Here is a 25339-nt window from a genome sequence, read left to right as displayed (position 1 = left end):
ACGGAGCTCTCCATCCACTTTGCTATTCTTCAGTTTCGCCTTATTTTCAAACGTACAATCTTCACGTATAGAATAGCATCTTGTTAATTATTCATTCATTGAATTAATTAAATTCGAAGGAAATTAAGGAAATTCGCTATAATATATTTGACAAGCTTCCAAATTCTCGATTTTCTCGAAGACGGAGCTCTCCACTTTGCAATTCTTCAGTTTCGGCTTATTTCGGCCTATTTTCACGCATAGAATAGCATCTTGCTAATTATCCATTCATTGAATTAATTAAATTCGAAGGAAATTAAGGAAATTCGCCATAGGATCTTTGACAAGCTTCCAAATTCTCGATTTTCTCGAAGACGGAGCTCTCCACTTTGCAATTCTTCAGTTTCGGCTTATTTCGGCCTATTTTCACGTATAGAATAGCATCTTGCTAATTATCCATTCATTGAATTAATTAAATTCGAAGGAAACTAAGGAAATTCGACATAGAATCTTTGACAAGTCTCTGATGCTGACCTTTTTACTCTTCAGTTGCGTCTTATTTCGAGACGCAGAATCTCCTCGTTTATAACGCAATTTCCAAAACACGTTGTATACCGGTACACGCTATATAACAACGTAAATAAGCACGTATCCTTCGTCCTACATTGGACAATTTTTCCCTTTCGTCCTTGAAGCTTCACGAAATATCCCTCGCCTTTTTAAAGAACATCCAAGGCATTGATCGTTTTTCTACCTGCCGCGACATCTTTCAATCACATTTTTCCGAATAACAATACGCGATTTATCGTAGCACCGTTCGTTTCCTGTACCGGAACAGGAGTCGTGCAATGCTGCAGCCTCGAGCAGTCCATCGGTTTTACCATTTACCATTTGTCGTTTCGCTTTTGCCTCGTAAAAATTATGATTACTGTTGTATACGAAGCAAAAAACCTTGGAATCCCGCGGTGCTCGACACGTTGAGCAATTGGTCAACTTTTTTCCCAATCTCGTTATATACGGGGCGAATTTACGATCGAATATTCCGCGACTTGCATACATTGGAAAATTACGCGGGAAAAGATGCAAACTCCGTCTTATTTTTAACAGATATTTTCTGACATTTTCAACGTTTTCGAACGATTCGTTGAATCTGAAAGTATTCGCGTTCGAACATCTATCGTCCATCGAGTCTCTGTAAACTATTAAACCTCGACATTTTTAAATTGATACGTCTTTAGATTTTGATCGGTAAAAGATACTAAGAAATAACAATAAATCTCGAGTGACATAAATAAATAGAAAACGTTGTAACATGAGAAACCCGCAATTCGACGATTAACAACCTTTGTCGTAATAATTTCACTGAATAGCGTAAATCATAGACAAAACGTGTAAATCTCGTGCGACGATCAACGCGTCGTTAGATCAAAAACTTTCTTTTTTTTACCTTTCCCACGTTATTTCGTACACGCGGAATAATTTCGCTTCCGTTCATCGAGAAATAAAAGAACAAATTCACGCGTATTTGGTGAATCTTGAAAAACGCGACTTTCTCGAAAACGAAGTCTGCAACGCGGTTATCTCGGTTATTATTTTTTCCACTTCTCGTTTTTTCGTTTTCAGTCACAGCAACTTGCCCTAACGTTGCTTAGGTCAGGACTTTCCACAGGCGGGTTGCGTGTACACGTTTTCTCGCGTTTATTTTTCAAAATGGCATGGAAGAAGCGAATGGCGATGGCACAGCTGCGAGGCGAAGCATCGTAAATACGTTTCACGGTTTGTTCGACTTAATGCTCGATTCAGCTGTAATTGCGCCTACGATTGCTTCTAGTTCGATCGACGCTTTCTTCGTGTCAGAAATGGCAATTTGCCGCCGTTTACAACCAGGATATTTCATTTCCATACGACAAATAATCCTTTCAATTCACTCGCGCGACGACTCGTCTTTCTTTTTCCTACTTTTCCTCTGTCGTTTTCTTCGGGTTACGATCCAGTCGAAGCGACGCACCACGTACCATAGAATTTCTCATGGGACCAACACTTTACGTTTGTTAGATCTCCATCTACCTAAACTCTATATACCGCAATGAAATTCCTGTTATCTTGCAGTTAAACGAGTCGTCGATTAGATCCGACGTTCGACTCGATTGTTCGCCATACGTTCTTTTATTCGGTCGCCTGGAGAGTGTCTTTCTTTCGCAAACGCGTTGTTTGCGACAATGCACCTTCGTTAAAACGTGAAACCAAGTCTGTGAAACGTCGCGGTGTTCGTCTCGGCAGAAGAAAATGGATCGTACGTAATTCGACGAAATAATATAAAACGAAAAACCCTCGTGCGTCTGTTATTTCCTCGTGAAACGAAAGAAACTGCTCGGACGATCTAACGAACGTTTTAATAGGAAAGACTCGTCTTTGAAAGTTTCGCTGCGTCTCGTTGAGACTTTGAATGAAATTTTGGCGAACACAACGGCGTCTCTACGACGTCTATCAAAATTATACGATAGATCTGAGCAAACAAAGCGACAGAAATTTGCAGATACCTTTGTATTTCGATATACCTTACGAAAAACGTTATACGTCTATTATTTCCTCGTAAAACTTTTCGGACAACCTAATATTATTATATCCTTCCTCGACGAATTATCGATCCTTAATTATTGCCAGGGGTGAAAATTTATCTCGTTGAAAGTGAAACAAATTCGAGACTACATCTCCAAGTTCAATTTTTCTCTCACATCCTTTCTTTCTATATCGTTTTGTTAATTAAATTCGATATAGGAACGAACGAGAGTTAGAAATATATTACGAGCCAAGTCCTTTTTCCGGGCCTTTGTCAAGCCGGGAAATAAATAAGGTACAACGTTGGTTAAATTTTCCTGCAAAATCGATAAGAACGGAGTATTTCCAACGACTCGAAAATAATCTTCTGTCGATTAAATCCACTTCACGCTATCATGAATGTCCATCATTAAAGTGAGAGATCATAAGCGGGGAATAGAGGCAACAAACTAAGCTGAAATTATGCGAATTTCGGTTATTAAAATTTTTCAATTGTATTTTCTTCGTTACCTGTAATTTCTTATGGAAACGATTTTCTACGAAATCGATGCTTGGCCAATCAGCAGAATTTTAATTCTCTTTATAAAATTAGTTGCAATAAATGGAGTTCTATGGCGCACACAGAGTATACGAAATGAAAATAAACGCGAGAGAACATAGTCGTTCTATTATTTTCTTCTCGAACACGCGCATCGTTCCCGGAGGAATGCGCATTTTCGATTGAACAGAAGATGAAATTTCTTCGATGTTCGTCAACGGTATTTTCAACGAGTCCAGTCGTCGCGAACGAATCACCGATAGAAAATGAACAATTCGATATTCAGATCGCGTCACCGATAGTTTAATGAAACTTTTCTACGTATCGTTTGCTGTTGAACTGTAGCGTCCAAGCACCGATACAACGAGTTGTCCTGCTGGCAAATAACCACTCGCGTTACGAGCATCGTCATAATAATTTATTACTCGCGTCATCGCAATTTCTTCCGAATTATTTCCGATTTCTTTCTGTCTGGGTTGGCAACTAAGTGACTGCGGATTTTGCCATTACCACCTAATGAAAAAGTTAAATTTAGAAAAAGAAATGTAATAAAGATAAATTTGCTGCCAGCAATAGCGTTTATACTAAATTTATAAATTAATTTGATTAATTGGTATTTATATCGATGTTTATGTTATAAATTCAATTAAATTTACGAACCTTAGGTGAAATTTCATTTAAAAATATATTAAATTTAATATTAATAAACTAGGATTAGATACCCTATTATAAAAAATTATCAAATTTAATTTATAAATAAATGCCGAATCGTTAAAATTAAATTATACGGCGGCTTTTTATTCTTATTAGAGAAATTTGTAATTTAATTCGATAGTCCATTACCACCTAATGACAAAATCCGCAATCGCTTATAGTTGCCAAGCCAGAAGAAAAATTGATCCACTGTGCAGGATGATTAGTCGTGTGAATAAATACTAGCGAAAAGAATATAACGAGTCTATTTTTGATTTTCCGATGTTCACTACTTGCTACTTGTTATCAACGAAGCGCGAACAATTTCTATTGTTATAGAATTTTTTAAAACCAAATAATTTTAGTACGATAATAAACGATCGTATACTGCATTCTAGAATTATCTGTTGTGAAAAACCGAGAGACGTAACTCGTCTTTATCTCGTGTCGTTTTCATATCCGTTTCCATGCGATCTATCATCTCAGTCAACATCATCTTTTATCGTGCGACAAACGTGTTCGAGATGGAAAAGGAAGATTGAAAAATGTAGAAAAAACGAAGGACAAAGAGAACGAATCCAAAACGGGGAACAATAAAAGGAGGAAAACGTAAAGCAGAAGAGAAAAAAAATCATTGGGGAATTTTGTCATTGTCGCCTAATGACAAAATCTGCAATCAGTTGCCAATCCAATAGAAAACGAATTTGTAGATTTTGTCTTTCGCAACGTTGGCAAGATATTTATTTTCGGAAAGAACGACGAGATTTTCAGAATTTTCACAGACGAGTATCTATAACAATATCGTCAACGAGTCTTCTTAAAATTCCTAACTCCCCTAAATTGCAATGGAGATATGCACGTTAATTAATATAATTAATAATATAATTGCATAATATAATATAATTTGCCAAGGTTCCGAGATACTCTGCTGCAAAATTTTTCTCTGAATCTACGCGAGTTACAATTAGACGGCTGGATAATAAGTTAGAATCATAAGGCTAATTGAAAATCGGTGAAAATGAGACGCTTGTGTTATTCACCGACATATGTAAACTCAGAGGAAAATTGAGGAAAATGATATTTGTAATATCTGAGAGACACTTCGAGACTCTACAGTAATAATTAAGGGTTGAATGGAAACGTTAATTCGAATATTAGGAAGAAATATGTAAATTTCGTTGTACATCGAATTTTCTATCGTTATTTTACACCATTAGCTCGATATTGGAATTCCTTTATCGATATAGGTGTAAATTTAAACAATAACGAAAGGTTACAGCTATCTCTAAGATTTAATTAAAAGATAAGACTTGAGCAATCGAGTATTTTTTTTTTTTTAAGTGAAACGTAACGCGAAGAATATTTATGTATTTTACTCGATCATTAAGATCAGAGTATATTAAGATACAAGATCAGAGCGAAATCATTACACGGTAAAAGTATGCGATCTTCGAGCGCGACCATTTAATCGGTAATTATTACTTTCACTTTTACTCGAATAAAACGATTCCATGTGTTCGAATCCGATATCAGAAAGCTCGGAAATTTCGTCGATTAATTCTCATTCCCATCTATCATCTTTCAAAAATGAAATTCGGACGAGAAATAAATCGTTTTCCCTTTGCTTGTTTCGTTCCGCAGGATGGCAAAGTTTCTAATTGCTTCGATAGAATCAAATTTCAGAAACTTGTGAAAGATTGCAAACGATAAATTTTCCACAAACTTCAACCTTTAACTTTGATGTTCCTCTCGACAGAACAGGTTTCTAAAAACGGAATTTTAATAAGCATCTTATAATCGATATTTACTTTTCCACAAATAAAAATCTCCAAAGTACCTACTATCGTATCGCGAAATTATCTGCCTTTTCTGTGATAATTTCGATAAGATTCGATCGATATAAATTCTCAAATTGTTCGAAATAATCGTATTAATAATGATTCTTAGAAATTGTATCATCCGGTAAGATATTGTCTTACCGAACTAAACCGAACACGACGTAGTCCTACGTGCGATTAAAGTGTAACAGCATCGCTTCAAACATTTATGGCACTTGTGCTTTCCGAGGAAATGTCTTCCATTCGTGCAACTTTTATTCTACGCGATGGAACGTATAAAAGAAAGAAGAATTCGAGACAGATAAATTCCTTCGCTCGCTGAATTAATTATATCGACCTAGATAACTCCAACTACATAAAAGTTACGAGACACAGATGTAAATATAAAAATTGTATTTGTCGTGAATATTTAATAAAAACATAATGCATCGAGAACAACCGTCTTAACCGTTAAACAGCTGCTAACAAACGCTTATTTAACACGACGAATAATCGATTGTTTAAATACTCGTACGATCTTTACCAAATATACGCTAAATATCTTCTCTAAATTCTACGTACATTTTCTTTCATTCCATTCTACCGATACAGTCGCGTTAATCGTGTCTCGCTACGGTGTTAATGAAATTTACAAATGTAACGCACACAGAGTATCCGCGAAATGTACGTACAAGCGATGTACCGATACCAAGTACGTGTTATCAGTATGAAACTTGACCTTTTGCACTGGGAATTTTATTTCAATTTCGTTACCAGCAAAGCTGCCAACGCTTTTAAGCGTTTCATTTGAAATTTACTTTAACCGAAAAATAGGGCAATTCAAATAAATAAAGGAAGAAACAAATTCACTTAACACTGGAACTACCATACCATTGAAATTGACTGGTTTTATAATTTTATCTTTAAATTCCTACTTCGTGTTATATTTTTTCCCCCAATGATGTAACGACTTTGGCAACGATAACTAAAAGAATAATATAACGAATTTTATTTTGTTTTCTATGTATTCAAACTGAAACTAATTTTGTATCGAGGCTACTTATACCAACACCAGTGAAAATGACCGGTACTTGTGAAAGCGTAAAAGGGTCCTGCAATCTGTTTATCGAACCCTAATTAACCAGTTTCCTCGTTTTCTACAACTTGCCACGCGTTTTTACAATTTTTACCGCGTGTCATTCGATACGATGATATCGATTATCAGGAAAATTCCGGATCGATCGCTGGATGCTAACGCTAGAAATACCACAGCAGTGAAAATGACTGGTTCTACAATTTTATATGTCGGATTAAGGTTGAAATTTTGGGCGTTCGATGAACCTTCGCTCGAATTTACAAGTACAAAGTACAAATGTGGGCACTACAAGAGGCTATAAGTAACAGCGGCGATCGGATGGTCGAGATGACAACGAATTCACGTTCGATAACGAATCCATGGTCCGTGGGATGACGAATGCGATATGACACACGTATAACTCCACGTACAAGTAAAACTTATCTGCATGAACTCAAAAAAAAATCCAAGTGGAACTGTCCTTATACAGGGTGGTTGGTACAAGCGGAAAGGGGGTGATTCTACGCGAAAAAAGAAGTCGAAAATATAGAATAAACATTTTTCGTTCGAGGCTTTGTTTTCGAGAAAATCGACTTTGAATTTTCGCTCGGTACGCCTGCACTTTATCGCGTCTCGTTACAACGGATCTCACTGTAGATCGTTGTCTCGATGGAAAAATTAAAAAAAAATTTTTTATTCTATATTTTCGACTTCTTTTCTCGCGTAGAACCACCCCCTTTTCGCTTGTACCATCAGTTACCAAACACCCTGCGTCATAAAATCGGATTGGAACATTAAAACTATTTCTTATTTTTATTACTTAAGTGTAGCTATAGTAAAGGTCTGGACTAGGGTATTGGGGTGTTTTCCAACATTCCAAAAGGGAAATCCCGATGTCCTTTCATCTCCGACATATAAATTTGTCGATCTTCGTTTAGGGATCATAGTCCCGAATGGATTAACAATACGCAAAAAAGTAAGCACAATATGTAAGAAAGTAATAAATCAATAAATATACAAATATTTTATTATTACGCATTTTTTGAAGACCAGTTATTTTCACTGGTTTTGGTAGAAACAGCTTCGTCTTAACTAAGTCTGGACTAGGATATTGGGGTTTTTTCCAACATTCCAAAAGGGAAATTCCGATGTCCTTTCATCTCCGACATACAAATTTGTCGATCTTTGTTTAGGGATCATAGTCCCGAATGGATTAACAATACGTAAAAAATTAAGTACGATTTGTAAGAAAGTAATAAATCAATAAATATACAAATATTTTATTATTACGCATTTTTTGAAGACCAGTTATTTTCACTGGTTTTGGTAGAAACAGCTTCGTCTTAACTAAGTCTGGACTAGGATATTGAGGTTTTTTCCAACATTCCAAAAGGGAAATTCCGATGTCCTTTCATCTCCGACATATAAATTTGTCGATCTTCGTTTAGAGATCATAGTCCCGAATGGATTAACAATACGCAAAAAAGTAAGCACAATATGTAAGAAAGTAATAAATCAATAAATATACAAATATTCTATTATTTTTTGAAGACCAGTTATTTTCACTGGTTTTGGAGGAAACAGCTTCGTCTTAACTAAGTCTGGACTAGGATATTGGGGTTTTTTCCAACATTCCAAAAGGGAAATCCCGATGTCCTTTCATCTCCGACATATAAATTTGTCGATCTTTGTTTAGGAATCATAGTTCCGAATGGATTAACAATACGTAAAAAATTAAGTACAATTTGTAAGAAAGTAATAAATCAATAAATATACAAATATTCTATTATTTTTTGAAGACCAGTTATTTTCACTGGTTTTGGTAGAAACAGCTTCGTCTTAACTATCGGTGGTTCCAACGTTAAATACCAGCTCTATTCGCGCTATTGTTGTATTTTTAAGTGTATGATGTATCTGGAAACAATTTCCACGATGCAATCCTGGTTTTCTAGGACATCTATTGATTTGGGCACGAAAGAGTGCCGAGTGGAACCGATAAAACTGATGTCACGCTCGACATACAAGTGCAAAGGATTGAAGGAATCGTAAAAACGCGTTAGAAAATTTCGCTATTTTTAACATGACGAAACGAAATCGCATGGATCGAGATAGAAGAGCAGACAGGAACGACGAACCTGCTGCTAATTCATTTCTACTATTCGCGTTATAGTACCACGCCAGAATAACTTATTTATAATTCTCGATGAGAATCGATCGTAAACTCCTTGCAAATAAAAAAAAAATTGATTTCTAAAAATTTCTAATCCGATAGGAACTGCAGGTTGCTCGCCTATTCCCTAAAGAGGAGCGAGTCCGAACGATATTTCCACGCGCGTGGACGACGAGGCTTGAATTTTGTCGACCACGCGAAAAAGGACAAAGAGAGAGAAAGAGAGAGGCTTTTTATCTGCGACAAAGCGGTACGCGCGACCCACACACGATACCGCTTAAGCTACCTACGTTACACAAATATAAAAATTGTTCGCACGAACGCGACAACCAGCGTATGCCAATTTATAGGCTGCGCACATGCTGGCTTATAAGGTCTGCTTTGATCCAGCACGTTCTTCCAATTTTGATATTTCAATCTTGTTTTCGTGTCTCGATAAACGAAAAGAACGGGAAGAATACCGAGAGACTGTATCCTTTTAATCTTTCGTTTCGAATAGCAAAACGAATTTTAGTGCTTCGAGACAATTTTCATGTGAAATAACGGGAGGACCAAAAGACATAGGAAAAACGCTAAACGAGACTGGAGAAGGTCTAGCAGAACTGAAAGCAACGATAGAGAAAAGAAGGGAAAACCACAACAAGCAGGCTAGAGACCAAAGTTGCAATAGTTTCTAGTCATTAGTTGATAATTTATAGTTGATAATGCTTAGTTTTCAGAGGTAGAATAAGCAAGGGAGTGCAATAGAATAGAGTGGAAAAGAGGGGAGATAGACGTATAAGAAGAGATGTAAAACCGAAAGTTCGTCCAAAGCCGAAAGGCACGGACTAAACAATAATAAATAAATCGAATAAATAAAACAATTTTCGGTGTAAGGTTTTTAGCGTAACTAGATATCACGATTCTTCTTTCGTATTTTTCTCGAACTCGAGGAATTTTCTAACGACAGAGAATACTGAAAATCCAAAAGGGTTAAGAATATCGAGAATATTCTATTTTAAGAGCATAAAGTCAGAATTGGAACGAGAAGTAAATAACAATGATTATTAATAACATTTGCTTCGTCTTGTTGCCAAACGTTTGAACAAGCTTGCGATATCTTTTTAACGTTAGAAAGATAAACTTTTAATGTTCCATTGGATGGAAGACGACGAAAAGAATTCTTAGGTTTAGGAATTCTTGAAATAATTTGCTTGATTAAACATTAGAGACAACATTTTTGTGACTTTGCGTTGTATAAACCGTATGGATCGATGAACAAAATACGATTTCGTCTACGAATTTCCTTTCTTTTATTTTTATTGGTAAACGTAGCAAAAATTTGTAAGATTGTACAACGTAGCAGGGACATTCATAAGTATGATAAATATTTAGATTTGTTTTACGTCTACAACTGCAGGCTAGACTTAACAAATGTCTAAAATATTTTAAAATTTAAAGAGAATAGGCTTAAATCCGAAGTATCAAGCTTCTTGAAGAAATACGAGCAAAAATATATTTCTATTTACCTACTGAAGAATATGTGTTTGCCTATTGTACTCTAAAACTCATTGTAATATGGTCGACCAGCTAATCCTCTGCGCCCTTACAGTGAAACTATTTGAAATAAAAAAATGTTTGTTCGAAAAGAAGAAAGTTATGATTCATCGCTATACGATATATAATAAAAACTTTTATATAGAAAGAGTAACTGAAAATGTCAGCCACGACGAAAACGGAAAATTGCGTAATGCTACATGGAATTATTAGCAAACAATTGCAATTGTACAATTGCAGTTTTACAAGATACGGCAAACAGTACGCTGCTGTGGAATGAAAGATAAAACCGAGGTCTGTTCAGTTAGGCTAGTTTAGCTAAGCAGAAGTTCTTTCACTCTGGTCGCTGTCCTTCGAAGACAGTCAATACCGATAGATCGAGTGTCTTGATCATTGTGCGCAAGACGTGTGAATGCACTTTGTATTACATGCAAAAATAAATACAGCTTCGCTCTTAACTGTATTTTCATGAAAATCAAGCATATTTCATGCTGTTTATGTAAAGTCTCTAATATTGCACGAATTGAATTATTAGCTTGGAAATGAATTCATTATAAATTCTAAATGAATTCTGTGTTTCACACAGAAGCCATTTTTTCAGTTACGAATAAAGATCGTTACGTAAGATTGAATCGAATTTGACGATTATTTCTTTCCGTTAAACTATTACAAATCGGTAGAAATTATCTAATAAAAGCATTATGTGTTATTACGTGCCCATATTTGAGAATAAATATATTTAATAATATATTACATGCATATAAGCACTATGATACATGTATAACTATATCTATAATAAAGTTATTGTAGAACAGAATATATGATTTTAAGTTGATATAACATGGTAACTATATATATATATAGTTAACATATACTAATTATAACTATATATAAATGTTCATATATAACTTGCGTCAACTATATAGCTATGTTACATTAACTCAAAACTATAGAAATGTGTTAACGTTATGTTAACACACTGTATAGTTATTGCTAAATAATTTTCTACGATCTATTCGTATAATTATATTTAACTTTACGTCACTTTAATTCGTATCGCTAATTGTAACTCGTATAACAATTACTATAAACAAAATTTTATTTCACATCTAACACGTAAAGTTATCATAGAGTATCATAAAAAATAATTAAATTGACATATCGAGATGGAACAAGCTTTACTCACGATTTCACTGCAAAACGCGAAATTCGTCCTCGCTGTCTGATATCCGATGTTGCGAGAAAATAACGAAGGAAAAGATTCAAAACTTCCATGACAGATACATACAGAAATGATTGCCAGTAACTACGACATGGCTGACTTGTCGTCAGCTGACAGATAAGCGATTACAAGATTTCCGACGCGATTCGATATTTGTCATAATCTAAGATATCTATCCTATCGTAGCTAATTTCATTCTACAGAGTCTCCTACGAGAATCTATTCTTATATCACAAAAAGATCTCAAATTGTATCATTGATAACGCATTACGTGTACTTTTAGGTTCTGCGTCGAGTGGCGTTACAAGGTAAACAAAGAAAGCGGCGTTCGATTCAGCGAAATTTACCACTCGTACCAATCGAATATTTCGCAAATCACGAAAGTCGATTCATAAAAATTCACTGGCTCGCAAAGCATTTACATATTAATACATAATACCGTGTGTATCGCGATATCCTCTCTTCTTTCTCTCTCGCTTACATTCTCTGCTACGAGTCAGTTTAATCTTCTCTCTGTAAATTCGATTGCGAGATACAAGAAAGAAATCGAAATCCACCAATGGGAGCCGGTGCGTATACAAAGCAGCTATCTATTTCTAACAAGTTGCGAAGGGGGCGCGGTCATAAATCTCATGTAAAATGAGGGGAAAAAAGTGCAAGTACGTGCAAGCTACTGCAGGAATGCAGAGAGAAAGAGAGAAAGAGGAGAGAGAGATGACGAGAAAGAGTTGTCGTATGAGGCTTTTGTGTATACGGGCGTGTGTATATACTTACATATGTATGTATACGAAGGGCCGCTCTCTGCGTGCACCGCCAATCAAATCTAGAGTCACTGCACTTTTTTCCTTCGTAGCCTTTTCTTTCTCCGCTCTTTGATCACATTACCGCGCGCGTACTGCTAATTGAAGATTTCGATTGCAGCTTGATCGTTCACCATATCACGCCGATTTCTCACTATATATTCACATTATACATACTCGTTTTACTTGACGAACGTCGCGCGATTCACTGTCTACATTGGCATCTTACGCTCGCTTTGACTGGCCTCCTTCGACTGCGCGTCGAACACCGTACTGCGATCGCGACCGAATACGGAGTGTGGAGTGAAATTCTCGATCACAGGAGTGGAGGCACTGGAAAATCCTCTTAGCTCATCCTGTGTGGTACACGATTTTCGCCGTCAGATGTCACTAGTCTCGCGCATAGCTAGCACCATCTTAAGATTTCGAATAAAATGAAATTATAGCGTTGTTTTGGTAACTTAACTGATCGTGTTGCTTTTCGAGGTCGGTGTAAATAATAAATACATTGCCTGTTGCACTTAATTACCATTGAATGTAATTACGTTCTGCATACATATATTCTATCGATAATGTTGAATGTTTGAAAGTGATCCAAACATTAACAAGAGTTTAGATAGAAATTGTCAATATGAAATGCTGTTAACCTATAAGTCGAACATATAATTTCAAGTGAAAATGCCGAAAGTAGTTTCAAGAAGTATAATATGTTCCGATACAAAAGATCAAGAAGAATATAGCGAAGAGAAACCGTTACATATTTATTATTGCTTATGTGGACAGATGACATTGATTTTAGGTTACGTTCACTTTACTTATTAAATACATTATTCTTTATTTTGTTAAAAATCATAAGTAAAAGTACATAATAGATATTTGTACATATTTTTGCAGATTGTGCAATAGAAAAATTGCCTTTGAGGAAAAGAGATGGTGCACGAGTTATCGATGGAAGTAAACATGCTCACAAGATGACTTGCGAGCAAGATGAAATTGTATATTTAAAACGTTCTGAAGGGATTGAAAAACAATATCGACAAAAATGTAAAAAGTATGGCATAGTTCGTTTTACTTTCAAACATATTTTTCATTATCTCTTTTTATCAAAAACTTGGGAACAATTTTGAAAATTAAAGAGTTACATCACTGATATTTACATTATGTTATTTTTATAAATTACGATGTTAATTTTAATATATGTATGTATCTTTACAGATGTGGTCTTTTTCTCTATTATAAACATGACCAAGCAACAAATGTTGTATTTATTGTAAAAGGTGCAGTAATCAAAAGTTCTGGTGAAGGTCCAATGACAGATATATATAATCAGGTAGCCATTGAAAAACCCAAGAAAATAATGGTAACAAAACACACAAAGAATATGGGAAAATTCAGTTCTGTTACCGTTTCTACAATTGACGAAGAAGAAGATGAAATTGAGGCAGTAAGTTACAGATTTTCTTATTATATATTTTTAGTCTTTACGTATAAATTGTTCTGCTAGAAAAAGACTATCGTTATTTGTAAAAAATTGCTATTTGGGTAAAAAAGTTTCTAAATTTTCACTAAATAAATTGGAAGAAATTATGAAATGCTATAAGGAATGATTATGTTAGATTCTAATATTGCGCAGAAGGAAAATACACAATGCTACGCTATAAATCTAATATTCAGAGATAAAAAATTTATTAAAAATTCTACATATAAATTTGTACTCTTCTTTCGTAAAAAGCAGTTTATAATTAAAACATATATTTTATATTTGCAGAGAGAAGTTGCTGATTCATATGCTAATAATGCACGAATAATAGAAAAACAATTAGAAAGGAAAGGAATGAATAAACGAAAAGCTATGCCACCCCCTGAAGCAGACCCGAAAAGAACGAGACCACGAGGAACATTGTTAGACGTGTAAAACCTATTTATATTATTGTCATGTATATTTAGAGTTAAATGTAAATGTGTATTTAAAAAGTCAGAGTAGAATGTGGGAGAGATTGTATAAAAATGTTAATGTCTATTATTTTTACTATTATACCAAATTTTATAAGAAATAATGATTTAAAGAATTAAACGATTCTTTAACATTATATCGAGTTATTTATTAACATTACATAAAAGTAAATATTTAAAATATATAAATGACTAGATATAAATATTGCATAGAAATGTACATTGCAAAATAGAGATATAAATTTAATAAATAAATACAATAACTACATATAATTCATTAATAAGGATAGTTGGAGGGTAAACGGAGTTCTACTTACAATAAGAATTAGTTGGTACGATGGCAACATTAAATGGTAAGAAAGAATTACTTTACATATATACTGCAACTAGTCAAATTAGTAAATAATTCTACAAAACAATTTTGGATCATATGGCTCTTTAATGTGGAAGAAAGAAAAGTCTATCTAAATATATTGTATAACTGGCCATGATACATCTACGTTCTATGAATATGCAGTGTGTAATACTATGACATATTAATGCGTACATTGGTTGAAAATCGGGTGGGACATTTAAGCTAGCTGCATTTATGATCGAAAGTGATATTGATTACCAATATTCTCTAGTTGCGTAATATTTTAATTGAATTTGAAAGACACTGAAAATTCTCTAAAACTCAAATTTCCACACTGTCAGAGATCAAGATAATTGAAAAAACAAAATATAATAATTTTTAACTTGCATATTCCTAGTGCCATATTTCATTTTACAGTTACCTTCAACATTACAACAAAATCATAGCACTTTTCTATATACCTAATAAATGCATTTTAAATATATTTCCTTTGATAATTAATGTCAACTGCAACTTGCTTTAAATTAAAATTATATATAACTATTTTTTTTTTTTTACACATAATACGATTTCGCGGTTGGAGTTATCACGTTTGCGATTAAAGACGATAGTTTTATATGTATAATCATTAAACTATGGGCGCTATGTACGTATAAAAACTTACATAGCAACCAATTCATAAATTTAAGTGTTAATTTGAGAAGATTTAATATCTGCCTTCTTAAGAATCGTGGGCTCATCTTTTAAAAACGTTCCCGATCTAGAACCTACGGTTGGTTGTTTTGGAACTTCCCCATTATGGCACTTATTTTTAACTTTCTCATCAGAAGAGGTCTTTGTAGTAGTTGTCCTTTTATTAGTGACCGTAGGCTTATTTATCTTACTAGTGCCACATGATTTAGGGGAAGATCTTTTGCTAGGGCTCTCGGAGCTTTGTTGAGTCGTCACTCCTTCCTTTTTCTCTCTCATTATATTAGGATGATTAACTGTCGATTGTGTAATCGATCGCATGGTTACCGTTTTACACGATACGTTATTTAATGACTTACTTGGAATATCTGGAGTTTTTGCAGCGTCTAGAAGATTTCTTCGCAAATGATAAGCACTAATAGCAGCTGCCCGGCTTCTACTAGCTGCGGTCGAACTCTCTAATGATCTTCGTGGTCTTCTTGTCGCTGTAAGCAGATTTTTTTGCTGCATCGGTGGTGAGCTCTTCTTCGCTGTTTTATCATAAGATTGTGCTTTATTTATTGTTTTCCCTAAAGTCGGTGAAAGTTTATTTGATGTGTTTGATTTGGGCGTTGTTGTTATTTCAGTCATAAGACTATCCGTGGACATCGAAGTGTCCATTTTAGTAGCCTTCTTCTTTACAACTGTTGGCTTGTTCTTCGATTCTGCTAAAGAATCTACAGATAAGCCTATCTCCGTATTTTTTTGTTTAAAAGACGGAGATTCTGGACGCGTAATACCGCAACTTTTACTGATCGAATCGTTTTTCGTATTAGTTCTGCTGGCATTCGACTCTGTTAAACTATCAGAAGAAAGTGCCTTTACATCTTTCTTTATAGGTAACTTTATCTTAGCTAATGGTTTTTTGTCGGTAGCCCGTTTCATTGCCGGACTAGATGTGCGAGATGAATCTGAAGATGAAATCATTATTTTTCGTCGTTGCTGTACCATGACCTTTTCTTGATGTACTGGTTGCGTAGTTTCTTTTGGGACTGATTTGTTCCGAGGTTCCAAATATCTCGATTTTACCTAAAAGTTAATGTATGAATGATTTCGAAAAACATGACATTTTTACAATTTTTTTAATCTGTTTATAAAATTATGTTTGAAATGAATTCTTTACCGTGGTAAAGTGATAGAAAATTACCTCTAATTTGTTAGGCCATGATTTTGGCCTACTATTTGTTGTATCTGTAGTGGCTTGTTTATCATTTTGCATTTTACGTTCCAATGGATCGCTTTTTGGTTTATTAAAAACTTTCTTCGGCTGTTGTTGTTGTTGTTGCTGTTGTTGAGCTACTGCCATTTGTTTTAGAGTTTTATGATTATGTTCAGATATAGCCATCTTCACACGCTTCAAATCCAAGCTTCTGTTAGTAATAGTTGAGCGGCTCGATGCTGGCCTAGTTTCCTGTAAGAATAAATACATTAAAAAAAAGAAAACTATTTCAACAGTAAAAAGCGTTTAATTATAATTTGTATTATGTACTTTTATAAAGTTAGAGTGCCTTGACTGACGTTTTGATGTTTCGTGAGGTAAAATTACAAGACAAGCTAATTCTTGAATTCTGCGTCGAAGCTCCAAGTCCATCTTTAACCACGTAGTAGTTCTAGCGGCTCGCGCCGCATCTCTAACCAAGCATTTCTCTACTCGACTTTGAATTTTTTTCAAAAAATCAACAAACAAAGGTCCCCACTTAATTTTGTCTTGAACCTCATCTTGTTGTGCTGAAGTTAACATTTTATTCAATTTTGAATAACTTTTACATGCTTGTTCAGGAGGTAAACGTTCGGCAGCTGCTAAGAAATTATCCTCCAGTCGACTGATATTCCATGTTAACTCTCGACCAAGAGATTGGAAGTTTTCGTTGCCCAGAACTCCTGAGAAATTATCCGACAGAAACTTCACTGAAGTTTCCAGCAAGTTTGAAACCATTCTAAACACTGGTTCAGCCCAACGAACATTTGGCAAAGTTGCGAGTAGCTTATCACAATCCATCATAGTTTGAAGCACGTTATCCGTGGACTGTTATTTACAATAAATACAGAAAAGACAATTATTTAGATTTCAGGATAAATTACATGTCAAACAATTGATATAATACATACCATATGTACAATATGTTGATGATAACATTTTGCCATAAGTTCTTTCGGAAGCGTCGCAAATGCTTTACATGGCCATATTCGTACGAAATGTCTCGTAACCCAACGAAGAGATTTTCGATACACTTCGTCGAGGCCATAAGCTGCTGCCAGAGGCATACATTCCAATACACCAACAGCACATATTTGACAAGGCTGTAAATTAATATGAATGATCAACAAACAATTGCTAGTCGGGAATTTTGTTATGAAAGCAGACCTCATGAGCTTACCTTATGAAATAGATGGCAATATTTAACTTTAAGCGTATATCCAATAATTTCTTTAAGACCTTCCAAGCATAACATATCAGCTAACGTAGCTAATTCAACAATACTTATGGAATCTGGTATGTTGCTTTCTCCGCTGTATATGTGACACAATGCAAAATGTACCGCATCGTAAGAATATCCTTGCAGAGAAATAACATTTCCTGCATTTTCGATCCACCCACCACTAAGGATCGCCGCAAAATATTGACATCGGGAACTCAATATACATTTGTGAGCTCTTATACGACGTCCAGCTACGTCAATTGTAACATCTGGATTGATTTCTTCTAAGAACATTCTTAATAAATCTTCTCCCAATCTATTGTATGGTCTACTTCCTGCCAAACTAGATGTTTCAGTTTCTTCTGTACTTCCTTCTAAAAATGAAATAACAATTAATACTTTAACGGTTCGTAATCACTTTGATTGCACCTATGTTCTAATATAATAAATTACACACCAGCACCAGAACGACCCATGCTACTCTGCATGCTGCTCAGATCAGATTCTGATATAATTCCTTCTCCATCATACTCCCCTGTTAAGTCCTCAAGCGGAGATTTCTGTTTAGATGGAAGGGAAGTACTCATGATTGAAGTAAATTTTCTAGGAAGTGGTCTAACGGATCCGTTAGTTCTAGACATTACTAATTTACTTTCGATCCACGAAGTTTCTGGAATACTGTTGCACATACGATAGGTACTTTTATCTTCTTTTACAGTCAACATGTCCGTAGAATGAGAAACCACGGGTGTTTTATCCAAATCAGACAATCGAACGAAGTTGGAAGTTGTTGTTTTCGTACTGTGTGCTGTAGTCCTTTCATTTTTTTTTGATGTTATATTATGATTATCATATTCTGTCTCTGGCTTTACATAATCTGAATTTTTCAATTCGCTTTCAATCTTTTTGATAGTTTCATTTAAAGACTTATGCGTTTCTGATATTTTACTACCTACAGCAGGAACTACTTGTGGTCGATTTATGTTTGGCACTTCTCCGTTCAATAGTTCTGATAATTCATAGTCATGATTGTCACTATCAGGGGATGGACCACTACCGCTACTAATATCAAATGTTTCACTTTTGCGTGTTTGTCCCTCAGTACTCTCTGTACACGTTTTCTCCCACGCCGATGTTTCCGAATATTCATCCTCGTATGTCTTAGCATCGGTAGCATTAAGATTTTCCGTGACTCTTTCTGTTTTTAACTCCGTGTACTCATGTTCTTTCACACTGACACGAAGTTCTTCGTTGATCACTTCAACGTGAGAGTTCGGAGGTGTGTCTCTCACATCAAACTCAAAAACATCTTCTGAAGATGTGTCCATATTACTTGGACCGTTATTACCTTCTTGAAGAAGTTTAGAATTTTTCTGGGTAACAGATTCTTGTTTTGCTGTGTCACTTAAAGAGTGACTCGAAGAACTAGGCTTTGCTCGTAACTTCTTTAAGTCTCCCCGATCTACGGACAGACTGTGTGCGCGTTTGTGTTCTTTCCTAAACATTAATTCTTTCGCAACATGCCCATTGTTGTTAACGCCTTGCGTTTTATCAACATTCCAGGAATGTCGTTTAAACGCCGGCCGTGATGACGACAAAGTTCTCCTTCTTACCACCGGAGAATCAGATTCTATATACATGAAGACGCTCGGTTTCGCTTTTTCTCTGACACATTTCTGTTCACTCGATGATTGATCTTCTCTCGTCGTGATACTATTTTCGCTAGAATTAGTATCATCCAACTTTGTTTCTATCTGTTTGTCAGAGAATGCGGAAAAGCTTCTCCTATGTGAAGGTGGTACAATATTTTCTTTGTTCTTTGGTGGATCGCTTAAATCAATGAACATAGAAAAAATGTTTTTCTTGTCGCCGCTTTCATTAAACTTTTCAGGTTTGACAGTAGGTTCTTCTACTTCTATTTTCTTATTTTTTGGTGCATTACTTGTACCAGATATATCAACGTAAAATTCACAATAAGATTTACTACATCCATTCTGTTCTTTCTTATCTGTTGAATAACTTTGCTGCTGCAAAATAGGTTTGCGATCCATATCTTTCAAATTAACGAAAAATCCTAAGCTGCCATGCTTTTCATGACCGCTTGTCTTCCTTACCGGTTTCTTTATGCATTCTGAATTTGAAAAACTTTGAGACATTCCTGCATGAGAATTATTCGGTAGTTTGGATTCATTTTTGTTACAGTCACTCATATCAACCACCCATGCAGTCATAGACGAAGACATTCTCGTGGGTCTCATCTTCACCTCGGGTTCGTTCATAATAACAGAGCCACCAGAAACGATCGGTGTCGATTCTGTTTTTCGGCGCACAGTGGGGCTATCAGTAGGCTTAGAATAGTCCGAAGTGCTAACTCCACCGGAAATAATAGGCATAGTTTCGTCACACTTAGTCTTTTTTATCGTATCTGTTCTGCTATCTTTTTCTAGAATGCAACTTAATGTAACAGGTAAACTGCTACTACAATTGCTTGAATCATTATCCAGTTCTGCATGATAATCCATAACTACTTCATCACTAGCACTTTTGGTTACCGGATAAATTATGTTAGTTTTAGTTTGCAAAGAATTATTATTTTCTGATGGTGTCTGATTACTTTCATATTTTCCATTATCTCGTGGAAGATATGGTATTGTATGATACTGACTACTAGTTGGAATTTGAACATCAATTGGAAACTTATTTAATACGTTGCTTATCGGAATTGAAGGTTCGTCCGGTGGATTAAAACATGAATCGCCATCAACACGATGTCCTGAATATTGAGGAATAGCATTCTGGAATACGAGATTACCTTGTCGTCGTTCATATTCCTGCCGTAGCACTGAAAGCTTTTCGTCGTTCGAGTCCAGCTCAAACGTATTCCTCCTAATAAGCGAAGGTCGTCGTGTATCATCCGTTTTATTTGTCGTTTGCTTATCGTTCGTTTCTTCGATTGTTTCTTTTTTAGCCACTATTATCGCACTTGCGTTATCGTTATCGTTACTTATTCGTGTTACGACGTGTCGATCGTTATTTATATTTTTATTATTGTCAGGACAAGGAGAAGGATGCGCGCTTTCACCACTATCCGCCTCCTTAATTTCTACGGCTAAAGATTCTTTGTTTGTTTCAACGTTAATTTTGTCTTCTGACACAGAATCAGTTCTTCTTATTCTTCGCGTGTCCGTAAGTGGTTCCAGATATTCTGTAAGTTTCAACTCTTTTTCAAACTCTGCTATTCGTTCGTGTCCAGTTTGCAAATTAGTTGTCTTAAGAGGTGTGAACTTGTAATATTGCTCATCGGCGAGATCATTAGATGTACTTGCAATATATTTAGAAGAATAAGAAACATATGGATGTGATTTTTCATTGTATTTAGTTTTTACTACATTGGAAGTTGGAACTTCTATTTCATCATTGAGGGTTGATGCATCAATAAAGTAATAATTACTTGTATTACAGGAACTTTTTTGATTGCGTGTATCGTGTGATACTTCGTGATTTGCATTTTCTGATGGAACATTTTCAGCTTGTGAATAACTGGAATGACACATTTTCTCGTCTTCCGATTTTTCCGTAGGTTCTTCCTTCACGCAACTCTGTTCTACATTGGTATTTGGAGAAGACGCATTACCAACATTAATAAATTCAAACGATTCATTTTCATCACTTCCACAGTCTGACTCGTAAAATGGATCGCTAAGTACTTGGTTTTCATATTGAAAAATTTCATCTGTATTTGACTTCGCCTTTTGAGCGTTATCTGTAGATGAACTGGACGAATCTAATTGTGGTTGTTCTGCATCAAAAGAACAACTTGTTGCACTATTATCGTTTGAACCACATTCCATTAATCCTGATTCTACCAGATTTTTTATATGGCTGTTATAATTGTTAGTCAGATTATAGCGTTCATTTTTTGAAACTACTTTTTGATCTTTGTTGTGTACGCGTCTATTGGCGCGTATCTTATCCAAATCATCATTCCCAGAAGCATATTCTGTGACTTGTAGTTCCTCAAAATCAGTACTCGAATTTTCAGACGTAGTATTTTCGTGTGGACTTACAGAACCTGTTTCTAATCCAGAATCAGCCATATCGGATACAGTGGGACTTATATCCACAGTAGCATATTCTCTTACATTTCTTATACTTTCAATGCTTTTTGAATGACAGTCTGGTGTTGTGCAATCCACATATCTTTGACATAAAGATAAATATTTATAAATATAATTACATATATAATAAATAAATAAATATATATATATATGCTTTTATCATTATTCAAATATAATTATTAAAAATAGTAGCATCTATTTTATATTAAAGTGAAAAATACATATATATATATAACATTAAAACTTTAAAATACTATAATTATAAATTGTAACCTTTTATTGATGTCTAAAACTTTATTATCAGACGGTGCATTCACAAGATCTGAGGTATAAGTACGCAAAATATGTTCTACCAATAATCGTTCTTCTTTCGAAAAGTTTGAATTGCTGTATAAAAGCCTGAAAATTTATAAAGCAGTATTAACAAATATACAATACACATGGAAAGAGAGAAAGACATATCTAATATACATTGTTCTATCGTGTGCATTCTATGACATTTATTTCGAAAGTGGGAAATTAAGTGTTACATGCTGGTTGTCATAACATATACCATTAAATAGTGTAATGTATATTTTATTGTACAGGTAGAGTAATATTTAAAGACACTAGATGTGTGTAGAAATAAAAACACAAGAAAATAAAGAGAATAACTTATTGTACAAATTTTATAGCATTATTAATAATGATTATTTATAACTTTTTAAATCATTGATTAAAGGGAACTGCTATTCAATTGCAATATTACGAGATTACATCTAGATAACAATATATATAAAACACAATTTCTTGATGGTTGAAACAATATATGATATTTTATTAAAGAAATATTTTTAATACATAATTTACACAAAATGCATGCAAATAAACATTTTGTAATTTATATAAAAGAATACATGGAACTTCGAAAATGTTAATTCAGGAAAACTTGCATTTTTTTTTGAGTGATATAAAAATAATATCTTAATTATTTCACATATTTAAAAATCTTAATGAATGTAATTTTTACAAATTTTTACAAATGTTCCTGAATTAAACAAGAGTCCATATTGTAGGTATAGCCTGCAATATGTAAATAATAAATATATAGTTCTCATAGATACTGCTTCTATATAAGTGATTAGAGATATGGCAGTACCTCACAAAGCCTTCTATATGATGAAAAATTTCCAGTTTATCAATGATGCAATCAATATGATTGTTAATGTATACAAAATAAGGCTTGAGAACCTTGTAAAAGTGTGGAGCTCTTGTTTTAACAATACATTGGTTTGTTCGTATTATATTATGTCCATGTACTATGTTAAGATCACAATACAAAGAGTCCGTAAATATGCTACAATAAAACACTCTATTCAGTTTATGTACTTATGAGCTTATATTTTGTACACATAAATTGCTTTATACAAATACATTCTCATTGGTTACAATTCAATAATAAATTATACAGACAATTTTTATACAAATGCAACAAATATGATATAATAAAATAAAGCTTGCTAAAAGTAATTTCTAAATTAGAATTTTCAAATGTTCCATAATTTTGTACAATTTACTAGTTGTTCCAATACTCGATATTATACATATCAATTACACAAATTAAAGTATATAGCACAAAGTAATTCACTGAAACTGCTCAATTATATCATGCAAGGGCTTTTATGAAGATATTTATATTTGTTATCTCATGTATTATACGAAAACATTAACAAATAATATTAGCATTATTTTAAGTTAATTATCCGTTAAATTATTTTTTGACTTAATTAATAATCTGTGAATTAGATAGGAAACTATTCATTTACCTCAAAATATTATCTTGCAGATCATTAAGACTTTTTGCAACAATTCGGCTCTTTTCTATACGTTGATGTTTTTTAAATGTTTCACTGGAAGGAGGTTCAGGCTTGACAGAAGCATAAAGTTGATGGCAACATAGCCATTGATGTATTCTGTCTAAATTTCCACTTTGACTGTTGTTGCCCCTGCCTCCAGCCATGGGACATGTTTAATCTTTCATACTTGTTCACCTTTAATCCATTAATGTTTAATGTAAAAAAGGTCAAACAAAGAGGCAAAGTAAATATAAACATTATTTGAAGTAGTAGTTATATGTAAGAAAAGAATATTACAATAATATATCATATTTAATATTTTTATAGATCATGTTTTCTGTGTACAAAAATTTATTGTTTCTGTGTAATTTTTATTATGATATTTAGTATTTTTTTAAGTAATAAAATTTAAAGTAAACAGGATAAAAGAAGTCTGCAAACAAAAAGGACATTAAATACTCTTCCCTTAATGTATGTATTGCTGACAAAGTACACAACAATTTCAAGGTCAATACAATGGATACTCCTTGCATAGCAATTACTAATCCTTTTACGGTATCTTCAATATTTAAATACTGGTTCTATCACGTTACATATGCTGTATATGATACTTTAAAATCTATTACGTATTCGATAATAAATTATTATATAATTTTCTGTCGGAAATATCTTTAAAACTGTGTGTATAACATTTAGTAAAACATGTATCTCATAGTTAATTCTGTTTAACCTTAAATTTAATATGTAATCGCATATGGATTGGTGAATGAAATATTTCGCTAAACATTTGAAACGCGAATCTAGTACCTGAAATAAAATTAAAATGTGAAAGCCAAAAATAAACGTGTAATCCTAGTACAGTTCAAAAGTAGGAATCCAAACATTCAACTGAAAAAAATTACGTTAGGAGGTGGAATACCGCATAATCGATTGATTAATGAGAACACATATAACAATTGATAAGATACAATAGAAAACGAGTCATTGAGAAATGATATGTTTTAAATTTTTGTAAAACATTGATCGAACACACCTTGTTAACTGTCATTTAGCGCATCTTCGTATGTACCCTAAGCACGGCTTACTTTTAGATATTAAGAGTAAGATACACTTGGTTAGCAAGTACGTTCGTATGCAGCATATGTATTTAAAGAAAATTCGAAATATATGAAAATGTTTTAAATTAAGTGTCTTTTAAGCTTGAAGCATTATATCAAATATGTATTCTAGACAAGACTTTCTCAATAATTTATTGATCGTACTTCGTACATACATATGTACGTACCTCGCATTATTTCGGTTCTCGAACACCGGTCAGGATATATCATGATTACGCGATATTACGAGTCGTAATCTTCTCGCGCATTTTGTCCAACGCGTCCGCTGCGAAATTCGGCGGAGATCAACGATGCGATACTAACAAACGTTCGATTGTTTGTTGTTCAAAAGGCATAAATATGCGACGACCGTTCTTACTACGAAAGCGTGAGGCTATCTGCCGTCTAGTTCCGCCAGGTGGCGCGCGGATCGAGATTAATTT

General features: G+C 34.2%; 3 protein-coding genes across 6 annotated transcripts in view; 1 reads left to right on the top strand and 2 right to left on the bottom strand.

The window, feature by feature from the left end:
* LOC117210322 (F-actin-monooxygenase Mical) overlaps positions 1–12705 on the bottom strand; it is a 110785-nt gene extending 98080 nt beyond the window's left edge. Inside the window, exon 1 of the mRNA XM_033453252.1 lies at positions 12364–12705. The gene's annotated coding sequence lies outside the window, so the exon portion shown is untranslated. The remainder of the gene's footprint in view (positions 1–12363) is intronic.
* A 154-nt stretch (positions 12706–12859) lies between these two features.
* Positions 12860–14344, top strand: LOC117210329 (UPF0428 protein CXorf56 homolog). The gene is made up of 4 exons (XM_033453270.1): positions 12860–13188; positions 13284–13440; positions 13605–13833; positions 14158–14344. The coding sequence occupies exons 1-4, from the start codon at positions 13068–13070 to the stop codon at positions 14302–14304; spliced, it is 654 nt and encodes a 217-aa protein (XP_033309161.1). The 5' UTR covers positions 12860–13067; the 3' UTR covers positions 14305–14344.
* An 896-nt stretch (positions 14345–15240) lies between these two features.
* LOC117210323 lies at positions 15241–25332 on the bottom strand. Of its 4 annotated transcripts, none has more exons than XM_033453254.1 (10): positions 25085–25332; positions 23770–23994; positions 23103–23300; positions 22238–22363; positions 18304–22046; positions 17805–18220; positions 17536–17727; positions 16916–17452; positions 16574–16837; positions 15241–16455 (listed from the first exon to the last, which is right to left on the bottom strand). In XM_033453254.1, the coding sequence occupies exons 2-10, from the start codon at positions 23961–23963 to the stop codon at positions 15382–15384; spliced, it is 6744 nt and encodes a 2247-aa protein (XP_033309145.1). In that variant the 5' UTR covers positions 23964–23994; positions 25085–25332; the 3' UTR covers positions 15241–15381. The 4 variants fall into 4 exon arrangements, with proteins under 4 accessions (XP_033309145.1, XP_033309147.1, XP_033309146.1 ...); XM_033453256.1 differs by having other exon boundaries at positions 17805–18217; XM_033453255.1 differs by lacking the exon at positions 25085–25332 and adding an exon at positions 24833–25064.
* Between the last annotated feature and the right edge of the window lie 7 nt (positions 25333–25339).

The sequence above is a fragment of the Bombus bifarius genome, unplaced genomic scaffold (assembly GCF_011952205.1).
Source record: "Bombus bifarius isolate JDL3187 unplaced genomic scaffold, Bbif_JDL3187 scf7180000008199, whole genome shotgun sequence".
Classification (NCBI taxonomy): domain Eukaryota; kingdom Metazoa; phylum Arthropoda; class Insecta; order Hymenoptera; family Apidae; genus Bombus; species Bombus bifarius.
The sequence above is the reverse complement of the archived record's forward strand: the minus strand, read 5'-3'. Positions and strand labels throughout refer to the sequence as shown.

Coding starts and splice junctions, on each gene's coding strand:
- LOC117210329 (XM_033453270.1), top strand. CDS start 13,068: ATGCCGAAAGTAGTTTCAAGAAGTATAATATGTTCCGATACAAAAGAT. Junction 13,189..13,283: donor ACAGATGACATTGATTTTAG/GTTACGTTCACT, acceptor ATATTTTTGCAG/ATTGTGCAATAGAAAAATTG. Junction 13,441..13,604: donor TATCGACAAAAATGTAAAAA/GTATGGCATAGT, acceptor GTATCTTTACAG/ATGTGGTCTTTTTCTCTATT.
- LOC117210323 (XM_033453254.1), bottom strand. CDS start 23,963: ATGGCTGGAGGCAGGGGCAACAACAGTCAAAGTGGAAATTTAGACAGA. Junction 18,221..18,303: donor CATGGGTCGTTCTGGTGCTG/GTGTGTAATTTA, acceptor TTTCATTTTTAG/AAGGAAGTACAGAAGAAACT. Junction 17,453..17,535: donor ATCAACATATTGTACATATG/GTATGTATTATA, acceptor TGTAAATAACAG/TCCACGGATAACGTGCTTCA.